Genomic DNA, 19,337 nt, shown 5'->3' with positions numbered 1-19,337 from the left:
GGCCTATTTATTCTTCAAAATCACCTAAAGAGGGGCTGGAGCGATAGCACAGAGGGTAGGGCGTTTGCCTTGCACGCAGCCAACATGGCCGACACAGGTTCGATTCCCAGCATCCCATATGGTCCTGAGCACCGCCAGGAGTGATTCCTGAGTGCATGAGCCAGGAGTAACCCCTGAGCATCGCCGGGTACGACCCAAAAAGCAAAAAAAAAAAAATCACCTAAAGAGGTTTTTGTTGCTAGAATGACTGAGTAACATAAATACAAACAGATATAAATATATAAATACAAATTTAAGAAATATGGAGCTAGGAAGGTAGCTGAAAAGATGGCATTTTCCTTGCATGCAGAGGCCCTGGAGTTCAATCTCCAGCACTGGTCACATGTTTCCCCAGTACCTCCATTATGTAGTCCAAGTGGCCCCAAGAACTCTGTTGGAGAGCCTCCCCCCAAATTACTGGTCCCAATTTTAGTTGATGGATAAAGCATAATTCATTTTAGAGTACTGAACTGAGTCAGAAGGCTTGGTTCTGAAATCATCTTTATCACATATTGTGCAACACCAGGCAAGTTAGCTTTCTGAGCAATTTTTTTATTTACAAGAATGAATTCTTCCTCATAAGATTATAATACCCATAAATCAAAGAAGTATAAAGTCATACTAAAATAAAAGGCAGTAAAAGAAAATTAGCTCATTCTTTGGAGTTACTGCTAACTACACAGACAAACCCAGCAAACACTACCTAAAATGAAACCCAGACTCCCTTTATTCATTTAACTAACCAGATAGGTACCCAGCAAACTCCTGTCAGGTTTGAAAAGCTAAAACATCTCTGTATCTTATCAAGAACAGAGAGAATGCTTTCATATGCTGCTTCTTGCCCTTCAACTAAAAAAATTTCCTCCAAGCTAAGTTCTAAGGACACCAAAAAGAGACAAGGGGCCAGAGTGATAGTACAGTGGGCAGGGCATTTGCCTTGTAGCTGGCTGACGCATTATTTGATCCCTGGCATCCCATACAGTGCTCTTGAGCACCAACAGGAGTGATTCTTGAGTACAGGGCCAGGAGTAACCCTTGAGCACTGCTGGGTATGGTTCAAAAACAAAAACAATAAAAAAGAAGAAACAAAAGTATTCAATTTGGGGGAATGGCACATTATATTTTTCATAAATATGTAAGGAGTGGGGTCAGACAGATAGTATAGTGGATAAGATTGCCTCGCAGGTGGTTTGCCTTGCTGGTAAACTTGCCTTAAAGGTGGCCAACACCAGCTGGTTCCCTGGCACCATATATAGTTCCCCTGAACCCCACCAGTAGTGATCATGGAGTACAGAGCCAGGAGTAAGCCCTGAGCACAGCTGGGCATGGCACCAGAAAAACAAAACAAGGAAACATAAAACAGTACCAATTCACAGTGATTCCATTAAAATATATATTTATGAATATATAAATATTCATATATAATTATAAATATATTTGTAAATATTATAAATATGTACAAACATTACATATATATGTATATATGAAAGGGGAGACAAACCTCGGCCACAGCACTTCGGACACGATCAACCACCTGCTCAAAGTCCACCAGGCTGAAGAGCGGCTGCTGCTTAAGACGATGCAGCTCTGTGGCGAAAGTGTCCTCCTGGTTTTTCAGAATGGATCCTGTCCAAGAGGAAGGCACTGTCAAGGACAGACAGAATACCAGGACAGACAAGGCTCTTCAATCCCAGGGGCTAGGGAGTCCAGGGAGGGCACTCCCTCTGACTAGGCAGTGCAGGGCCAGAGAGATCAAGAAAGAAGGCCTGTGAGGGAGGTATACTGGGCAACCAGATTACTACCTTTTCTTGTCAGGTTCACATTTTGATTCTCAAACATCTGAACAGATTCTCCAACAAACAGGATTTTTTCAGCAACCCTCACTGGAATGTAGGATGGTAAAATCTCTACTCGCAAAGAAAATTGCTTTAGAGATGGAGCCAGCATGTTCTCCTCTTCTATCAGACGCTAGTGAAGAAAATAATCCACATCAGAGATAAAGTCCAAAATAAATATGGGAAAACAAAGATTTAGTAACTCCTAACCCATGATATATATTTCTACAAAGGATTTTACATCTGAAGTCTAATTAGAGAGTTAGACTTAAGAGTTAGAGTGATGTAATACTATTTTCAGGCAGCAGGATGATGTGATTTGGTGATTATAAATTCAGTCCTCATTGTACCTTTACTACTGTATGAAATGTATTGAGTCAAGTCTGGGATGCTCTAAGACTTCCTACCCTGCACAATGGAATAGCTGTTTCCCCCTCCTCTGGCTGGCATGTCTTTGATTTTCTCTTGTATATATATATACCTGCATGGCCTGATCTCTTACCACTATTTGACCAAAGTGAGCTGGGGGTTTGGGGGTGGGTTGTATTAGCCTGGGATGCAACTGGGGGACACTTTGTTTGTTCACTTAGGAAAAGGAGGCAACTGAGTGATTTTCCTGAAAAGGGGCAGTGGGCCGAATAAGTTAGGGAACCTCTGGACTAACTGATAGCAAAGTGTGGCTCCCGACCAGCAGTCTCACCAGGGAACTTGTTAGAAATGCAAGGTCTCAAACCTTCCCCAGATGTCCACAAATTCAAGTTTGAGAACCAAGAGAGCTTAGGAACCTCAAATATGCACCACCTAGTTCATTAGGCTCATCTCCAAGTCCTGGATTTCTCTTAATTGATTTTAATGTGATCCATACAGCTCGATAGCATTGACTCAAATCACTGCAGTCCTCATTATTTTGGGCTTTAGAGTTGGTATTTCTCAAGACACAATCTCAGGCCCTCTGTACATACTTCTTAGACAACTACATCTTCTGTGGTAAACTGTCCTAATAGCCACCTCTGGACCGCAAACTTGGAATCCTGGTTAGCTGTGTGCAAGGCACCAACCCCAACTTCTATATATATTGATAACCATCAATCTTTAAGTTAGACTGCTCTCATGAGGTGTAGCCTTAACCTATAGGAATTTCCCACAAGAATCTCAAACACAACATATTTAAAACTAGACCCAGGTCAGATGGTGTTTAGGCATCTGGCCAATTCAGATTCAACCCCTGGCATTGCATATGGTTTCCCAAGCCCTGTCAAGAGTGATCTCTGAGCACAGAGTCAGGAGTAAGCCCTGAGCAGTGCCAGCTGTAGGCTCCAAACCAAAAATAAATAATAAAAAACATAGGGTAGCTACAACATTAACTTAGGAGATTGTATTTATTAGTAACCTCTTAAAAACATATACTGGAGGGGCTGGAGCAATAACACAGCGGGTAGGGCATTTGCCTTGCATGCAGCCGACCTGGGTTCAATTCCCAGCATCCCATATGGTCCCCCAGCACTGCCAGGTGTAATTCCTGAGTGCAAAGCCAGGAGTGACCCCTGTGCATCCCTGGGTGTGACACAAAAATGAAAAAAAAAAAACCAAAAACAAAAAATAAACCACAAAACACCTAACCAAACAAAAGAAAGAAAACATATACTGGAAGAGGGGAAAACAAAGAGTCATAAAGACTTTCTATTAGTAGCCACATTAAAACAGATATTAAACTTAATTTATTAAGTTAAGATAAAACCATATGCTTATATCTAAAGATTTACAGAAGGAACCAGGCTCTGAAGACCTGGAGAATGGGGAATCAAAAACCATTTTCCTCGCAGAACTATGCTACACTTCTTGCTCTGCTCACCAAGTCCTGGAGTTCTCTTAATTGTTTTCCTGTAAGTCCCCCAATGCCCAGATCCTCTTCATCCTCTTCTGGCTGGGCACTGACATTCCCAGAAGATGGACCCTGTTTGATAAAGAACTCTTCATGCTGGTCCAAGAGGAGTCCATGTAGCATCCAAGCCGAGAGCTGCTTATACATGACTCCATGACACACGGCCAGAATTCTGAGTGGTAAGAAAAGCAAGAGCTGTAGCAGTCCACTTAGAAAACACTGAACCCCACAACCTTTTAAACTCCTCAAGGATAAAGAGGGGGATGGGAAGGCACTATCATATGGCAAATAACCAATTGCACTAAAAATAATTGTGCTATTTTAATTTACATATTTGTGGGTGGACTTACAGAATTTTTTTTTTTTTGCTTTTTGGGTCACACCCAGCAATGCACAGGGGTTACTCCTCGCTCATGCACTCAGGAATTACTCCTGGTGGTGCTCGGGGGACCATATTGGATGCTGGGAATTGAACCTGGGTCTGCCGTGCAAGGCAAACGCCCTCCCCACTGTGCTATTGTTCCCGCCCCAGGATTAAACTTCTAAGGGGGTTATTTGTTTTGTGTTTGGACCACACTTTGTGGTGGTCAGGGGTCTGTTTGGGGGCTTGGGGGACCATGTAATACTAGGATATAAACCCAAGCCTTCTACATGTAATGCATGCACTCTAACCAACTGAGCTATCTCTCCATTCCCTCAATTTTCAAATTTTGAGCCTTTCTGAAGTTTGAAATTTTCAGAAAATGTTCTTGTTTTGTAAAGACACATTTTCTTTCCTGCTTTGGCATGAAAGGTTGTAAACCAGAAGATTCTTATAAAAATTAAAGACTTACAGGTGTCTCTTTTTGACTATCACAGTATTAAATGGGTTTTATTTTGGTTGGATTTACAGGAGAGTAAGAAACTGGAGACCATGTGATGTTAGGGATAAAACCTAGTTCTCTGCATGCCAGGCATGTGCTTCAACCCTCTGAACTATCTCCCTGACTTTGGTTTTCTTTTTTTTTTTTTTTGGTCAGGGGGAAGTTTGGCCCACACTGTGCAGTCCTCCTGGGGCTTCAGTATTTTCTAAGTGGCCTGCTACACTACATATGTAGCGCTGGGGAAATCTATCCTGGGTCCACTATGGCCCTGGTTTCTATTTTTGAATAATTTTGTTATGATAAAATTTCTAAGTGTGACATTCACTATCTCACTGTAGGCAGTTGCCATTTATTAGTTCTTATTTTTTCATTTAAGAATAGGTCAGGGTTGGAAAGATAGTACAGTGGGGAGGTTGCTTGCCTTGCATGCAGCTGGCCTGTGTTCCACTCCTGGTAGCCCATATGGTTCCCTGAGCCCCATTAGGAATGATTCCTAAGTGTAGAACCATGAGTAAACTCTGAGTACCACTGGATGTAGCCCCCCCAAAACAAATTTATCCAGCACATATAATGGAAATTCTCCAAGGATAATGAAAATCAAAATTTAAAAACAATTGTTATAAAATTATCAGCAACTAGATCCTTGTTTTGATAACTCAACTCTGCTCTGCTCATGTATCTTTTCTATCCTGGCTGTAACTCTCCCCAGTGGGAACTGGGATGACCTGAAAATAAAACATGTGCAAAACCAATTTCCCACACCCTCCCCATTCCCCAATTCGGCCATAACTTACTTTTCTAATGCACTGCGAACTGGAGGCAAACCTCCACAGCTGTGTTTGTACACTGTTTCCAGGATTTGACAACCATGAATCTGTGGAAATACAGCCTTGTCAAACTGTATCCTCCCCACCACCTGGTTCTGGGGACTGAACTCAGACTCGATACATTCAAGGTACAAGCTTTACTGATTTATAAAGTTGGATTCCATTTCAGTACTTCATGTAGTACAAATGTGCTTTTTCTTTGGCTTATCCATCAGTGTTCACATGTCTGTGCTTGCGGGGGAATGGATGTGGTGCTAGGAATTAAACCAGAATCATGTCATAGCCTCATGCGAGGCAAAGGCCTAAACCTTTTTAACTATTTCTCTGGCCCCACAAACACATTCTATATACAATCAAGGAACTATATAGCAGAGAATGGGGACAAACACTCTCAAAAGACTTATATGTAAGGTCAGCGTCGTGACTCAGCAGTACAGAAAGTGCCTTGCATTTGTGAGATCCTGGAATGTGACCCCAGCACTGGAAAAAAAGACATATAGTTCTGACTGCAATTCTAATTCCAACATGTTGGTTCCCCTCCCATACCATCAAGTAATTCTCTAACTTAGCTGGGTATCCTAAAATTTAACTCAATTCTTACACTGTCTACCTAAAATGAAAGCTCGAAGTAAGTGGAAATTTCCCCACTTTAATAAATGGATCCCTGTGGACCTGGAAATGTGGTTTAGTGGTAGAGTGTGTGCCTTTGGAGCGCCATCCTCAGCTAGATGCTAAGTACAATTCTGGTGGCACTGCTATTCTTTATTTTTTTCTATTAGAGTTTTCCTTTTCAAAAATTTGGTATATATATATATATACACATATATATAAAATTTTTAATTGAATCACAGTGAGATAGTTACAAAGTTGTTCATGACTGGGTTTCAATTATACAATTTTCCAAATCTCAATCCTTCCCCACTGTACATTTCCCACCAGTGTCCCCAGTTTCCTTCCCTCCCTCCCCACCCTTTCCCTTACCCGCCCCCCTCCCCTCTCTGTTATTCCTGTTTTGTTAGTTTTTGGTTCTGGGGCCATACCCATACTTTGCTTGGGTGCTACTCCTGGCTTGTACTTGGGTCACATCGGGAAGTTGCTCAAGTGACCATGCAGTACCAGGAATCAAAACTGGTACTCCTGTATGCACAGCATGCACTCACAGCTATCTCTGTGACTTGTCATTGCTTTTCTTAGCCCAGAAGCCAGAATAAAAACATTTTGTAATCTCTTGTGAACTACAACCAAGTGTTTGTGTGCAAGTAACCTCAACTCAGTGTACAATGCCTGGTCATGGCAACGATAGCAAAGGGAAGAGGAAAGGAAGGTTCAAAGACTCCTTGTGCCTAGCGCTGGGGAGATAGGGTTCTGGGTTCAATTTCCAGTATAGCACAGCGGTAGGGCGTTTGCCTTGCGTGCGGCCAGCCTGGCCGAGCCACGTTTGATTCCTCCGCCCCTCTCGGAGAGCCCAGTAAGCTACCAAGAGTATCTCGCCTGCTAGGTAAAATTTGATATGCCAAACACAGTAACAATGAGTTTCACAATGGAGACATTACTGGGCCCGCTCGAGCAAATCGAAGAACAATGGGAGGACAGTGACAGTTACAGTGAATGTCCTTTTATGTACCATCAGGTGTAGTCTGGTGGCCCCAAACTCCTGCATTTATTTCTCACTCTGCTCAAATCTGATGGAAACTGAAGGTAACTGAGATGGACAACCAGATATGGACTATCTCCATAATTCCATTTACCTACGAGGTCCCCTCCAACTTGGGGAGAAAGTTAATTTTTTAAATTGTTTTTGGTTTCTCAGTCATACCAGGTGGTTCTCAGAGAACACTCCTGGCAGGACTAATGAGACCATATGGGGTTCCAGGGATAGAACCTAGGTTGGCTGCATGCAGGCAAGTGCCCTAACTGTTGTACTATCTCACTATCCCAGGGAAAGAGTTTAGAGTTAAGAGCATAGTCTTTGGAATCTTAGAGACTTGGGTTTATATTCAAGCTCTGTCATTTATTACCATCTGTGTGACCTTCAGCACAATCCCTAATCTATTTTACCAAGAGGTTAGAATTTGTGAAGTATTGCACTTCAAGCTGCATGTAGCTCAATATCCTTAGGTGGTAACAAGAATCACCTCTAAAGAGCCAAAATGCACCTCCTTCATGGCTTTGCTGACACAGAGTTAAAGTAGCACAATTTTTATATAGCAAAAAATGAAGAGGAAACAAGGCAAATTAACTGTGTCACTAGTTATATTTCTTAAGGTAAACATGCTAATATAAACAAATGCAGAAACAGTTCATGAAACCATGAATGAGCTAATCATGTTTAAATCCTTTGTCCTATCTGGTGCAATTATAGACTAGCAGATTCTTCTAAGATGAAATCTCTAAGCCTTTTTATTCAGTAACCAACAATGTCAGAAAAGATATTCTCCTGACATTTTAGATCCTATTTTTTCAATGCATGTGATAAAAGTCAGTAAGAAGAATGGATACACTTAGGTAGTAAAATAAACCATTAATCAAATTCTCTGTAAACTCTTAATACCCTAACCATCAACCTATTCTTTTCCAAGAATTAAGTTCATGTTTCTACATAGTACAAAATTCTCTCAACTCCAAACATGTATAAACATTTTTCTCTTCCTACCCAGCAGTGTTCTATTAATACTTCCTTCAATTTCAGGACAGGGGATGCTTAGGGGCAGGGTTATGATGTGTTTTCGTATTCGTGACATGTAATATTATACCAAACCAAACCGTGCTGAATACTAAATAAATTAAAAAAAAAAACACTAAAAAAAGCTAAGATTTTTAAAAGAATCAAAGCAAAATTAATTTAAAATATTATTTAAATTTTTACCAGGGCAAAAAGAAAGTTCTAACCTTTTGACTTTTAATTTGCTCTACCACAACCATCACAGAAGGGAAAAGGAGCTGGAACTGCAAAATAGAGGATAATTAGGAAGGTGTACAATCAAAGACCAAGAAAATAAAAAATTGACCCCAGAAATGCTTTGTGAATAGTTTAAGTTAACATGAAGTAGGTAGGCACCCCCTCACTGAATAGTCAAGATTCAGTATCCAAAGGTTAATCTAATATGGGAACTGGCTGCAGACAGAAAGAGAATGGTATACAGAAGCAGTTTCTATTTCTGAGGCTGGCATAAATGTTGATGTTGAAGTCAATAGACAGAATTAACATCAGACATTAAGTTGTAACTAACTTTGAAGCTTTCAAACAGTCTGATCTAAGAAGGCATTTAAGGGGCCAGAACGATATAGCACAGGGCATTTGTCCTGCATGCGGCCAACCTGGGTTCGATCCCTGGCATCCCATATGGTCCCCCAAGCACCGCCAGAAGTAATTCCTGAGTGCAGAGCCAGGAATAACCCCTGAGCATCGCTGGGTGTGACCCCCCCCCCCCAAAAAGAAGGCATTTAAGATATAAAATACTAGGTACTGAATCCAAAACTACCAAAGGTCTCAGAAATAATATCATAATTTAAATTGTTCTAATTATTCTAAGAGATTCCAAGGTACTTTGTATTTGGGGAACATACCTGATCTAAGGAGTAATTGACATGTGATATTGAGAGATGGGGATCAGCCACAAACTGCAAAACAAAATATGGTGATTAGGGCTCCACACTAATAGCTCAAATCTACCTTATCTAAGAAAACTAGAAGAGAATCTTAGTTCTGGTTTTAGGTTAATAAAATATTTATCTATAAAAGGTTACTAGCATCCTGGGGGATAGTTAAAAGGACTAATGTGCATGCTTTGTATGTGGGAGGCCCAGGTTTGATTCCTGGCATCACATGGTCCCTGAGTACTGCTGGGAGCAACACTAAGAAACATGACAACAATAGTCCCTGAGCACCACTAGTTTCTTCCAAAGTAAAATATAACAGGGTCAGAGAGATAGTGTAGCCTGTAGGGTGCTTGACTTGTATAATTGCCTTTCTGGGCTCAATCCCTGGCACCCTATATGCTCCCCTGAGCACTACCAAAAGTGAACCCTGAGCTGGGTGTGGCCCCCAAACAAAAACAAAACAAAAACCTCCCTCCCCCTCAAAAAATGCTATCTTATTTGCTTTTTTTTTTTCTTTTTTGGGGGCCATACCCTGGTGGTGCTTAGGGCTTATTCCTGGCTCTGCACTGAGGGCTCATTCCTGGTGAGGCTTGAAGAACCATATGGGGGCTGGCGATTAAACCTCGGACTGACCACGTGCAAGGCAAGCACCCTACCTCCTGTACTATTGCTCTGGCCTCACTGAAACTAAAATTTTATTTTTATTTTTAGGTGATAAAACCAAAGCTAAGACTCTTATGAACTGTTTTAGAAGCCTTTGCAATTGAGTGCCACTACTTTTTCTTCTGCTCTTTGATGATGCTTTGGTCAATCACACAGGGTGCATTATACCTTAACTCCACAGAAAACAGTTAACTTTTACCCACGTGGCCATATCAAAGGGTATTTCAAATACGAGAGCTGTCCAATGTGCTATACAGAGACACTGTTCCCCAGTTTTCCTCTTTCTCACCTCTTGCTCCAAATCAAGCAATGCTTGTCGATAAGGCTGCAAAACTGAATCTAGCCCTGTGCAGAAGGCCCTTAGGTATATTCCATGTAATCCACCTTGGCCTTGCTGAGACTGATGGTGATCCTGAAATAAAAAAAGAGAAGTCAATGTCTCAGCTTAGTCCCTGAAATCTGAGGAAGACATTTTCCTTTATTAGTGGAAATCTGAGGAAGACATTTTCCTTTATTAGTGGTACTGTTTTTGTTGCGTTTACCCCCTAACAGGCAGAAAAAGAGGTGAGAGGAAAACCTGACTGAAGACACAGCTTTGAGTTCTGATCTTTTAAGATGTAACATTAAAACTGTTTCAGACACAAGTAACCAAGTAATATTCAATACTGTCAGTGGAACTTTTCCCAACAACTCAATTTTAACCTCATAACTTCCACGTTAAAATCTCATGGGTAGGGGCTGGAGAGATAGCACAGCGGGTAGGGTGTTTGCCTTGCACACGGCCGACCCGGGTTCGATTCCCAGCATCCTATATGGTCCCCTGAGGACCGCCAGGAGTAACTCCTGAGTACATCGCCAGGTGTGACCCAGAAAGCAAAAAAAAAAAAATCTCATGGGTAGCTTCCTATTGCTCCTAAACAATATGTAAACTCGGCTACATGGCATACAATGCTTTCAGTACTCTGGCTTACCCTACCCATCTTCACAAAATTATCTTTTACTGACTCCAATTTCACATTCTCATTTCTAAGTGAACCAGAGTTTACCAAATGTGTCTTGACTCTACTTCTCCCTGCTTGACTCTATTTTTCACTCAGACATGTTTTGCCTATAACTGTGCATGCATCTTTATGACAAACACCTACTCTCCCTGCTGGCCTCAATTCCTCAGTCTTCATTGCAAAGCTTTTCCGAAATCTCTTGTAGGGAATTAACAACCTCCCCACTTCATCACTGCTTTCCTAGTTTCTCTTCTGTACTGGAATTAAACTTCTGTCTATATGCTACCTCACAAGATCAAGATCTTCACTGCAATCATGCTATGAAATATCTGAAAGGCATCTAGATGGATACTGGGCATCTAGATGGATAGAGGGATACTGGGATCCATGGTGGTGGGAAATGGGCACTGGTGGAAGGATGGGTCTTTCATCATTGTATTATTGAAACCCAAGCACAAAAATTTGTAAGTCTACAACTGTACCTCATGATGTCTCACTAATAAAAAAAAAAGTCGTAATTTTAATAAGTTTTCAGAAGCTATCAAAAAAAGAATGGAATAAAAGAGAGGGTCCTTTATATTTACATTTTCTTCCCCTCCCCCTCTATCCCCACTCTATGTTTAGGCCATATCCAGTTGTATTCAGGGCTTACTCCTGGCTCTGTGCTCAGGAGATCCCTCTTGGCAAAGCTCAGGAACCATAAGAGATTGTAAGATCTTATCACACCGAAGGTTGTGTGTTCACGGGCTCACTGGATGGCTCTTTCTCACCGGCTGCGTTCGGTGCTCTTGAGCCCTGTGTGTGCCTGGATCAGGACGGCTGTTCTTTCTCTCAAGCTTGAGCCCCTCTTGCTCTGACTCTCTCCTCTCTGAGCTTACAGTCTTAGTTTATATAGCAATCACGTAAGGCGGTGACATAAAGGTGGGTTGAATACTGACAAATCAACAAAGAGAGGTAAGACCACTCCTCCAGGAGATTAAGGATAAAATTTCATCTAAAGAGATTTACTCCAGATTACTAGGAGATCCGCTCAAGGGTGGGATCCCAACAAAGGTGTGTTCTTCCCTCAGTTAGTAATCTATTTAAATAGTTGTAATAAATCTACTTCTAATATTTCTAGCAATGTCATTCTGTATGAGCACAGTAAGAGATATAAACTTAGTTTGGTTCTTCCTGAGAACATCTCACTATACATTCCGCAGTCCTCAGGCCAGGTTAATCTTCCTAGCTCCAGCAGGGTCCTAGTCTCGTTGTTACTTACTTTTGGATCATGACAGCATTTGTCCATGATCATGCCCTCAACTTATAGTTGAGTATCGTGGCTCTTTGGCCTGGCCCATTTCGATGCCAGGGTAGCTCACAGCTTGCCCTGGGTCCATTCAGTTCCTCGTCGGGACCCTGCTTTTGGGGTGCTAGGAACTAAGGGCAACTGAGTCAAGAAATCAGATGCCCAGGAGTAAATATTATTCGGAGTCAATCAACTCCCAAGTTACAAAGCATAATATTAACTGCCTTCCTGTGTCCACACAGAAAGGACATTGCTTACAATACAAGTTCAGTGTCCTTAGATGGGTGTGACCTGATAAACCTAAGCTACCTAAGGAAGGACAAAAGTGTGTTATCCTACAAGGGATGACTTGAACTTAGATTGGCTGTATACAGGGCAAGTACCCTATCCATTGTATTATCACTCTGGTCCCTGCATCTTATTCAGCATCCAGCACAGGTCTCAGAATAGGCAGTATTTCCTAAAGTAGGCAACACTGTCCCCCGGGGAGTGAGGAAATAATTGGGGGGCTGGGGGCGTGGAGGTGGTAACCTTGGGAGTAATTGGAAGACACCTTCTGTTTACTCTTAAAGACGGTAGATTTCTAGGAGGGTGTAATTGATTTTTTTTTCCCTGTGAAGTGGGCAGAAGGTCAAAGAAGTTTGGTTACTCCTAGAACAGAGGTAATATATATTTTATGAATAAATATAATGACATCAATCTTTCTCCTAGCATCTCTTTCTCCTACCTAGTATGACAATTCATCAGGAACACAAACCTTATGGCTAACATGGGTAATTCTGAGATTTTCACCAGAAGCGATTTACAAATAAGTCTTGTCTTTCAGAAACCTGAAAAAAAATTTTGCTTGACTTTGGGTCACATCTGGCTGCACTCAGGGCTTACTCCTAGCTCTGTGTTCAGGATCACTCCTAGCAGGATTTGGGGTACCATATGCATGCTGAGCATGGGACCTAGGTTGGATGCACGCATGACAAGTACCTAAGAGTTTTCTTTAGTAGTTTTATCTGAGGAATCTCCACTAAGCTGACTAGAGATTCCAATGACTAGTCTCTCTGACTATGTACTGATATGGTGATTAGGATTTGGTGATCAGGAATTGGTGAATATAATAACAACAAAATCCAATAACAAATGTGGTAAGAAGCTTGGCTTCCTTTGAGCTCAGGGATTGTAAGGCAGTTACCAGAGTATGCTGCAAGGGAAATTAGTAGGTCCTAAAGATAAATGTTCACAGTTATAATAAGAACAGCAGGGTACAGGGTGAAATAGATCAGACTGGCTAACAACCAGCCAATTTAATTCTGAGCTCATGTCATTCTCAAGAACGGAATGTCTTTATTTATTACAAAATCAAGGAGAACTGAATTTATTTTTTATTTAAAAAACGAAAGAGAGATACTGTAGATGTACACAGAGTTTGGAATAGTGTGAAAAAGGGGGAAAACTTTTTCTCCAACTTTTTGAGGTTCTTGTCTGAGATATCTTCTATAGATTAGTAGGAGAAAAAAAATTAATTTCTTATATACAGAAATCCCACAAAGAACACCATGCTCTTAGCTACTCAATCAAATGGATACTATGGTATCCTGCATGAGGGAGAAGGACTTTTGGGGCCTAAGACTTCAAATGAAGGCAACATTATTATTGGAAGAGAGGAAAAGCAAATCTTTGATAAATAAGAATGTTAGGTAGTAGACTACCTCTTACGGTTCATAGTTATCTCTAGTGATATCTGTCTTCCTGCAACAGGCTTGCTACAAAAACTCTTTAAGGCAGTGAAGGGGGAGGAAAAAAGAAAAATTTCCTGAGTCTTTCTTTTCTGAAAAATAATAAGCCTGGGGTGGCAGGAGAATAGCTTAACAGTAGGGCACTAACTTTGCATGTGTGATTGCTGATTTGATTGCTGGTGCCAAATGGCATCCCTCAGCCCCAAGAACCCTGGTGGTCTCCAAGCACTTCTAGGCATGCTCCCCCCGCAAGTATCCTCATGCCAAAGGATCAAAGGGGGTGGCAAACAATGCTCCTCCTCGGCAGTAGGAATTCACTTATTATGTTAATATAAAATCTATATGGGTCAAGAAGCTAGCTCAAAGGGCTAGAGTGAATGACCTGGATGTGTGAGGCTCTAGGTCCGGTCCCTGGCACCATATGGTCCACTGTACACCACTGTGAATGACACTCAAGCACTGAGCTTGAGTTGCTCCCTTGAACACTGCTGTGTGACCCCCAAATCCCAAAAGACTACACAGTTAAACAATATAGTTAATTTTTTAAAAATTATATAAAAATTAGATTGTAGCACTGTAGCACTGTCCTCCCGTTGTTCACTGATTTGTTTGAGCGGGCCAGTAATGTCTCCATTGTGAGACTTGTTGTTACTGTGTTTGGCATATTGAATATGTCATGGGTAGCTTGCCAGGCACTACCATGGGGGCAAGATACTCTCAGTAGCTTGCCCGGCTCTCCAAGAGAGGTGAAGGAATTGAACCCAGCTCTGTCGGCCACGTGCAAGGCAAACGCCCTACCTGCTGTGCTATCCATCAGTGGTAGAGTGGCAAAATGGCAAAGGAGCATGAAATAATAACTTTTATTATTTATTATTATATTATTATAAAAGTTATTACTAATAAGTTTTATTTACCCCTTTCGCCTTGGAACTCTGGTCCAGCTCAAACTGACTTTCTCCTGAAATTCAGGCCAACTATATTTTCTCTACATCAATCTACCTAAATTGCACAATCACTCTCTTTCTTTTTCTTCAGTGCTAGGAACTGAACCCAGGGCCTCATACATGCAAAGCAAGTACTCTACCACAGACCAACATTCCTGGCCCTAAATTGGTCCTTAAGTATATTTCCTTTGAGGGCAACCTAGTCTTCACCTAAAAAACTTCAGTGCTAAAATTTTTTTAACTTCTGGTACAGTACGGCAGTTAAGGTGCTTGCAGTCTACACAGCCAACCTGGGTTTGATCTCCAACACCCCATATGGTGGCCATGTCCACCAGGAGAAACCCCTGAGCCCTGCCAGGTGTGGCACAAAAACAAGAAAAAAAAAAAAAAGAAAAAGAAAAATCAACTTCTTGAGACTTATTTTCCAAGAATTACCAGAAGATTCATTGAAAGTCTGATAGAGCTCCTGTCCACTGAAGGTCTTTCCTGAGAAAAAGAACTTACCTGTTGCTGCACATGGCCTGTGTACTGTTCAATGAACTCAGTGAAGCGAATATAGTCTGTGCCTAGCCGGCAGAGTCGATTCAGGACACTGGTTTCACTGGGGTGAAGAAATGGAAAGTCCTGTGATACCTGCTCAGGAAGAGAAATACTTGTAGAAACATTGATATGGCTGATAGCACTTGCATGCAGGTTTTTGAAGTACTTCAAATACTTCCCATTATTTATCTTTTTCTCAAGAAGATTCTGCAGTACTATCTCTCCAGCCTGCAATTAAAGCCTCATTAACAATATCACTCAAAGAAAGATCCATAGACTCCTATCCTTAGGATTTATAAACTAAAAAATTTTGTTTTTATTTCTATAAAAATGTAAGATTGTACAAAGTATAACAGGTAAGGTGTTTGTCTTGCACACAATTGATCTGAGTTAGATCCCTGGCATCCCATATGGTGCCCTGAGCATTACCAGGAGTGATTCCTGAGTGCAGAGCCAGGAATGAGCCCTGAGCATTGCTGGATTTTGCCCCCAAGCAAACAAAAATGACTAATTTTCGGACCCAGAGTGATAGTACAGCAGGCAGGGCATTTGCCTTGCATGTGATTGATCTGGGTTCAATATTCAGCATCCCAGATAGGGTCCTTAAGTCTGCCAGGAATGATCCTTCACTAGCAGAGAGTCAGAAGTAAACCGTGAGCACTCTGTGGTGTCCTCACCTCACCCAAAATTACTGTTGTATCCATTTATAAGTGTCCAATTCAGTGACCGTAAGTGTATTCACTCTGTTGTATAACCATCTCTACCAACCACCGCCACAACTTTTCCAATTTCCCAAATTTTAAACTCATTTAGTCCGACTCTTTCTCCCTTCCCACCTGTATTTTGCTATCAGTCTTCTGTACTGTTTCTAAGGACCTAACTAAGCATCACAAATAAGTGAAAACATGAAATGAGTGGAAACATACCAAAAAAAGTGGGAACATACACTTAAAATCACATACACTTAAAATCACAGAATATAGCATCTCTCAGGTTCATGTAAGTGTCATAATAAGTGTCAGAATTTTCCATTTTCAACTAAAAATTCAACTAAAGGGCAATACTGCCCCCTACCCTTACCACAGACTATAGCACCTAAAAAAGGTGTGGGACACCATGGCAGGTAGTGCGATCCCAATGAGCCTGAGTATGTCAGCACAACAGTGAACCTTGGCAAGCACCATAACTATATGAACAAGATCTCCAGTGAGCAAGAATGAAAGTAATGTAAATAAAAAGGAGTGCACTGCGTTTACCCCAGTGAATACCATACCTGATAAGTGATTTCCAATAAGTTACCCTTCATTGTCACTACAACATTAACAGAAGAAAAGAAATGAAGAGGGTGACACAGAATTAATGCTTTATTTACTTTTTGGGGGAGGGGGGCACATCCAGCAATGCTCAGGGGTTACTCTTGGTTTTGCATTCAGGAATTACTCCTGGTGGTGCTTTGGGGACCATACAGGATGCTGGGGATAGAACCCATGTCAGCCGCATGCAAGGCAAATGCTCTCCTACTATTACTCCAACCCCTGTTTTATAAAGTTTTATGGACTAGAGTTTCTTAAAACTTTTTCTCTTTTTTTTTAAGTGAAGTAAGAAAGCTGAATGAAATTTACTTAGAAAGATGTGAGTGGGTATTGGAGGGATAGTACAGCACACAGTGGGGAAGGCGTTTACCTTGCACACTGACCTGGGTTTGCTCTCTGGCATCCCATATGGTACCCTAAGCACTAACAGGATTGACTCATGAGCACAGAGCCAGGAGTAACCCCCTGAGTTATCACCATGTGTGGCACCAAAACAAAACAAGATGGTTATACAACAGTGTGTGTGGGAGGGGCGGAGGGAAGAGCAGAGAGGAATATTGTATACTGGAGAGATAGTACAGCAGGTAAGACATTGCATGCACACAGCCAACCTGAGTTTGATCCCTGGAACCCCATATGGAGCACTGCCAGGAGTGATTCCTAAGTGCAGAACCAGGAATAAACCCTGAGTGTCACCGGTGTGGCACAAAAACACTGAGATACTGAAAGGGAGGGAGGGGGATAAGGAGAAATGAGAGAGAGAGAAAGAGAGAGAGAGAGAGAACCTGGGCTTGAAAGAACAAGCTCTTAAACTTTTTCTACCCAAGAACCCCTTTCACCTAAGAAATATAAGAGCTAGCAATTACCAGCTGATTTTGAAGTAATGATGCATTTATAAATCTTTTACTGTTACTGAATTTTTCATGTTCCTTCACAATGAAGTTTGTGAAACCATCGCAACCCAGTTTACGCAGCTAAATTTTAGACTGTGATTTTCTTCTGCTACTTCTATAGAAACAGAATGTTTTCTTGACCAGAGTTAGATATAAATCTTGCCACTGATTCTATCCACATAAAGTTCTGTCTGAACTTCATCTTGCTCATCTGTAAACTGAGGCCAACAATGCACTAACGCACAATACCTTACTGAGAGTACTGGGTAACATTCATTACTTCCAGCAGAATAAAAGAGTAGTTTAAATGTGGAAACTAGACAAACTAAGATTTAAAAAAAACAAAAACTTTTCCAATGACTCGCTATGTGATGCTAGTGAATTCTTTACCATTCCAAGTCTAGCTTAACCTGTAAAATAAGAGACTGGTGGTTGTGAAAATTAAATGAGATCACACACACAGTACAGAGCCTTCCTATATTCCTGGCTACAAGAAGACCTGGTTCTAAATTCTCTTAGTGAAGACATTTCCTCAAAAAGAAAGTAACGAGGGAAAGACGTAAGGTGTTTGTTTTTGTTTTTCACTCAAAACTGATTGGGTCCTTACTGTGTGTTAAGGCTATTGTCTTCAAAACTCTATTTCTATTGGTTTTGGGGCCGCGCCTGGCGGTGTTTAGGGTTTTCTTCTGGTGGTGCTCTGGGGATCATAAGGGATGCCCGAGACATAGGGGAGGCTGCGAACAAGACTTGATTGCTGCGCTCTCTCTCAGGCTTCCAGAAGTCAGGAGCGAAAATGGGAGGAGCCTCTCCTCAGAGGCCAGTCCCCGTCACCTCAGACACCTCGCTTCAGGGCCCGACTCCCGCCTCCGGATCCCCGAAGGCGGGGTCTTTTGTGGGGGCAAGCCGGGGTTTCCAACCGCGCTCCAAGTTCTCAGCGCGTCCCTGAGACCCTTCCGGTCTCCGGGCACAGCTCTCCCGCGAACCGCGCGGCACGCGCAAACCACCGCCTCCACCCGCGCTCCCGGCTCGGGCTCGTCCCCCTCTCCGCGCGCTCCTTCCCGCGCTCTGAGCCCCAAAGGGTACCTGGAGGCCACTCCGTTTATTCCAGGTGAAAATGGACCCTGGATACCCGCTCAGAGCCAGAAGCAGTTCGTGGATCATTCCCACGGCGGACCTGGAGTCCCCAGACCCGTTACCGCCGCCTCCAGCGCTTTTCCCGGGCGACTCCGGAGGCGTGGGCTTTTCTCTTTGACACGCGACCTGCCCCTCTCCCCGCCCAAGAAGGGGCGGTTCGTCCCGAAGGGCCCCGGCGAGAGGAGAGCACGGGAAGCGAGCACGGGCTCGGGCGCCGCGTCACGGAAATACGCCGCGCACGGCCGGGCCCACCGCTCTAGTCCCGCCAGGCTCCGGAGCGCGTCCCTCCGCAGCGCTCTCTGCGCATGCGCCCAGCCGGCCGCTTGGACTTCCGGCTTGGGAGCTGGATGAGTAGGCTGGAGAGTCGGAGCTGGGGCTGGACCCGGAGTGGGTGAGGCTGCCTCTGGGCCGAGCGGCAAAAGGGTTTAGGGGCACGCCGAGAGAAAGACACTCCCGTGGGTGGACTGGAGGGTGCCCCTCGGGCGCTTTCGTCCTCTCGGAGGTCTCTGGAGCGACTGCCTGACAGCCCCGAGAGTGACCTGGCCAAAGGGAGCGAGGACAAAGAGGCCGGAACCCCTCAGCCGCCGCTCCTTGAGCTGAGCCCCTGGCCAGTACCCGACTTCAGGAGATTCATTACAGTGGTCCCCTTGGACTCCGTCTCCACCAACTTAGTGTGATTCTCTCCCACGTCCGCAAGGCCCTCGCCTTAGGAGCCAAAGGCAACTTGCCCGGATGCGCAGGCTTCCTGTCAGTAATTTCCGAATGTCTGCCGTGTGGTTCCTTCC

At 42.9% G+C, this 19,337-nt stretch overlaps 1 protein-coding gene across 2 annotated transcripts in view; it reads right to left on the bottom strand.

Annotated features, from left to right (window-relative positions):
* The window catches only part of TUBGCP4 (tubulin gamma complex component 4), a 32,817-nt gene extending 14,018 nt beyond the window's left edge, over positions 1-18,799 (bottom strand). The window contains exons 1-9 of one of the 2 annotated variants that reach the window (XM_056133445.1): positions 18,502-18,799; positions 15,177-15,305; positions 9,999-10,121; positions 9,014-9,067; positions 8,336-8,392; positions 5,414-5,493; positions 3,727-3,928; positions 1,842-2,007; positions 1,541-1,665 (exon numbers count right to left, since the gene is read on the bottom strand). In XM_056133445.1, coding sequence (XP_055989420.1) covers positions 1,541-1,665; positions 1,842-2,007; positions 3,727-3,928; positions 5,414-5,493; positions 8,336-8,392; positions 9,014-9,067; positions 9,999-10,121; positions 15,177-15,305; positions 18,502-18,579 — 1,014 coding nt within the window. In that variant the 5' untranslated portion in view covers positions 18,580-18,799. Of the gene's footprint in view, positions 1-1,540; positions 1,666-1,841; positions 2,008-3,726; positions 3,929-5,413; positions 5,494-8,335; positions 8,393-9,013; positions 9,068-9,998; positions 10,122-13,876; positions 14,018-15,176; positions 15,306-18,501 lie in introns of those variants that run through there. The other variant, XM_056133446.1, reaches the window with a different exon arrangement.
* Between the last annotated feature and the right edge of the window lie 538 nt (positions 18,800-19,337).

Source organism: Sorex fumeus, unplaced genomic scaffold, assembly GCF_029834395.1.
Source record: "Sorex fumeus unplaced genomic scaffold, SorFum_2.1 ptg000098l, whole genome shotgun sequence".
NCBI lineage: Eukaryota > Metazoa > Chordata > Mammalia > Eulipotyphla > Soricidae > Sorex > Sorex fumeus.
The sequence above is the reverse complement of the archived record's forward strand: the minus strand, read 5'-3'. Positions and strand labels throughout refer to the sequence as shown.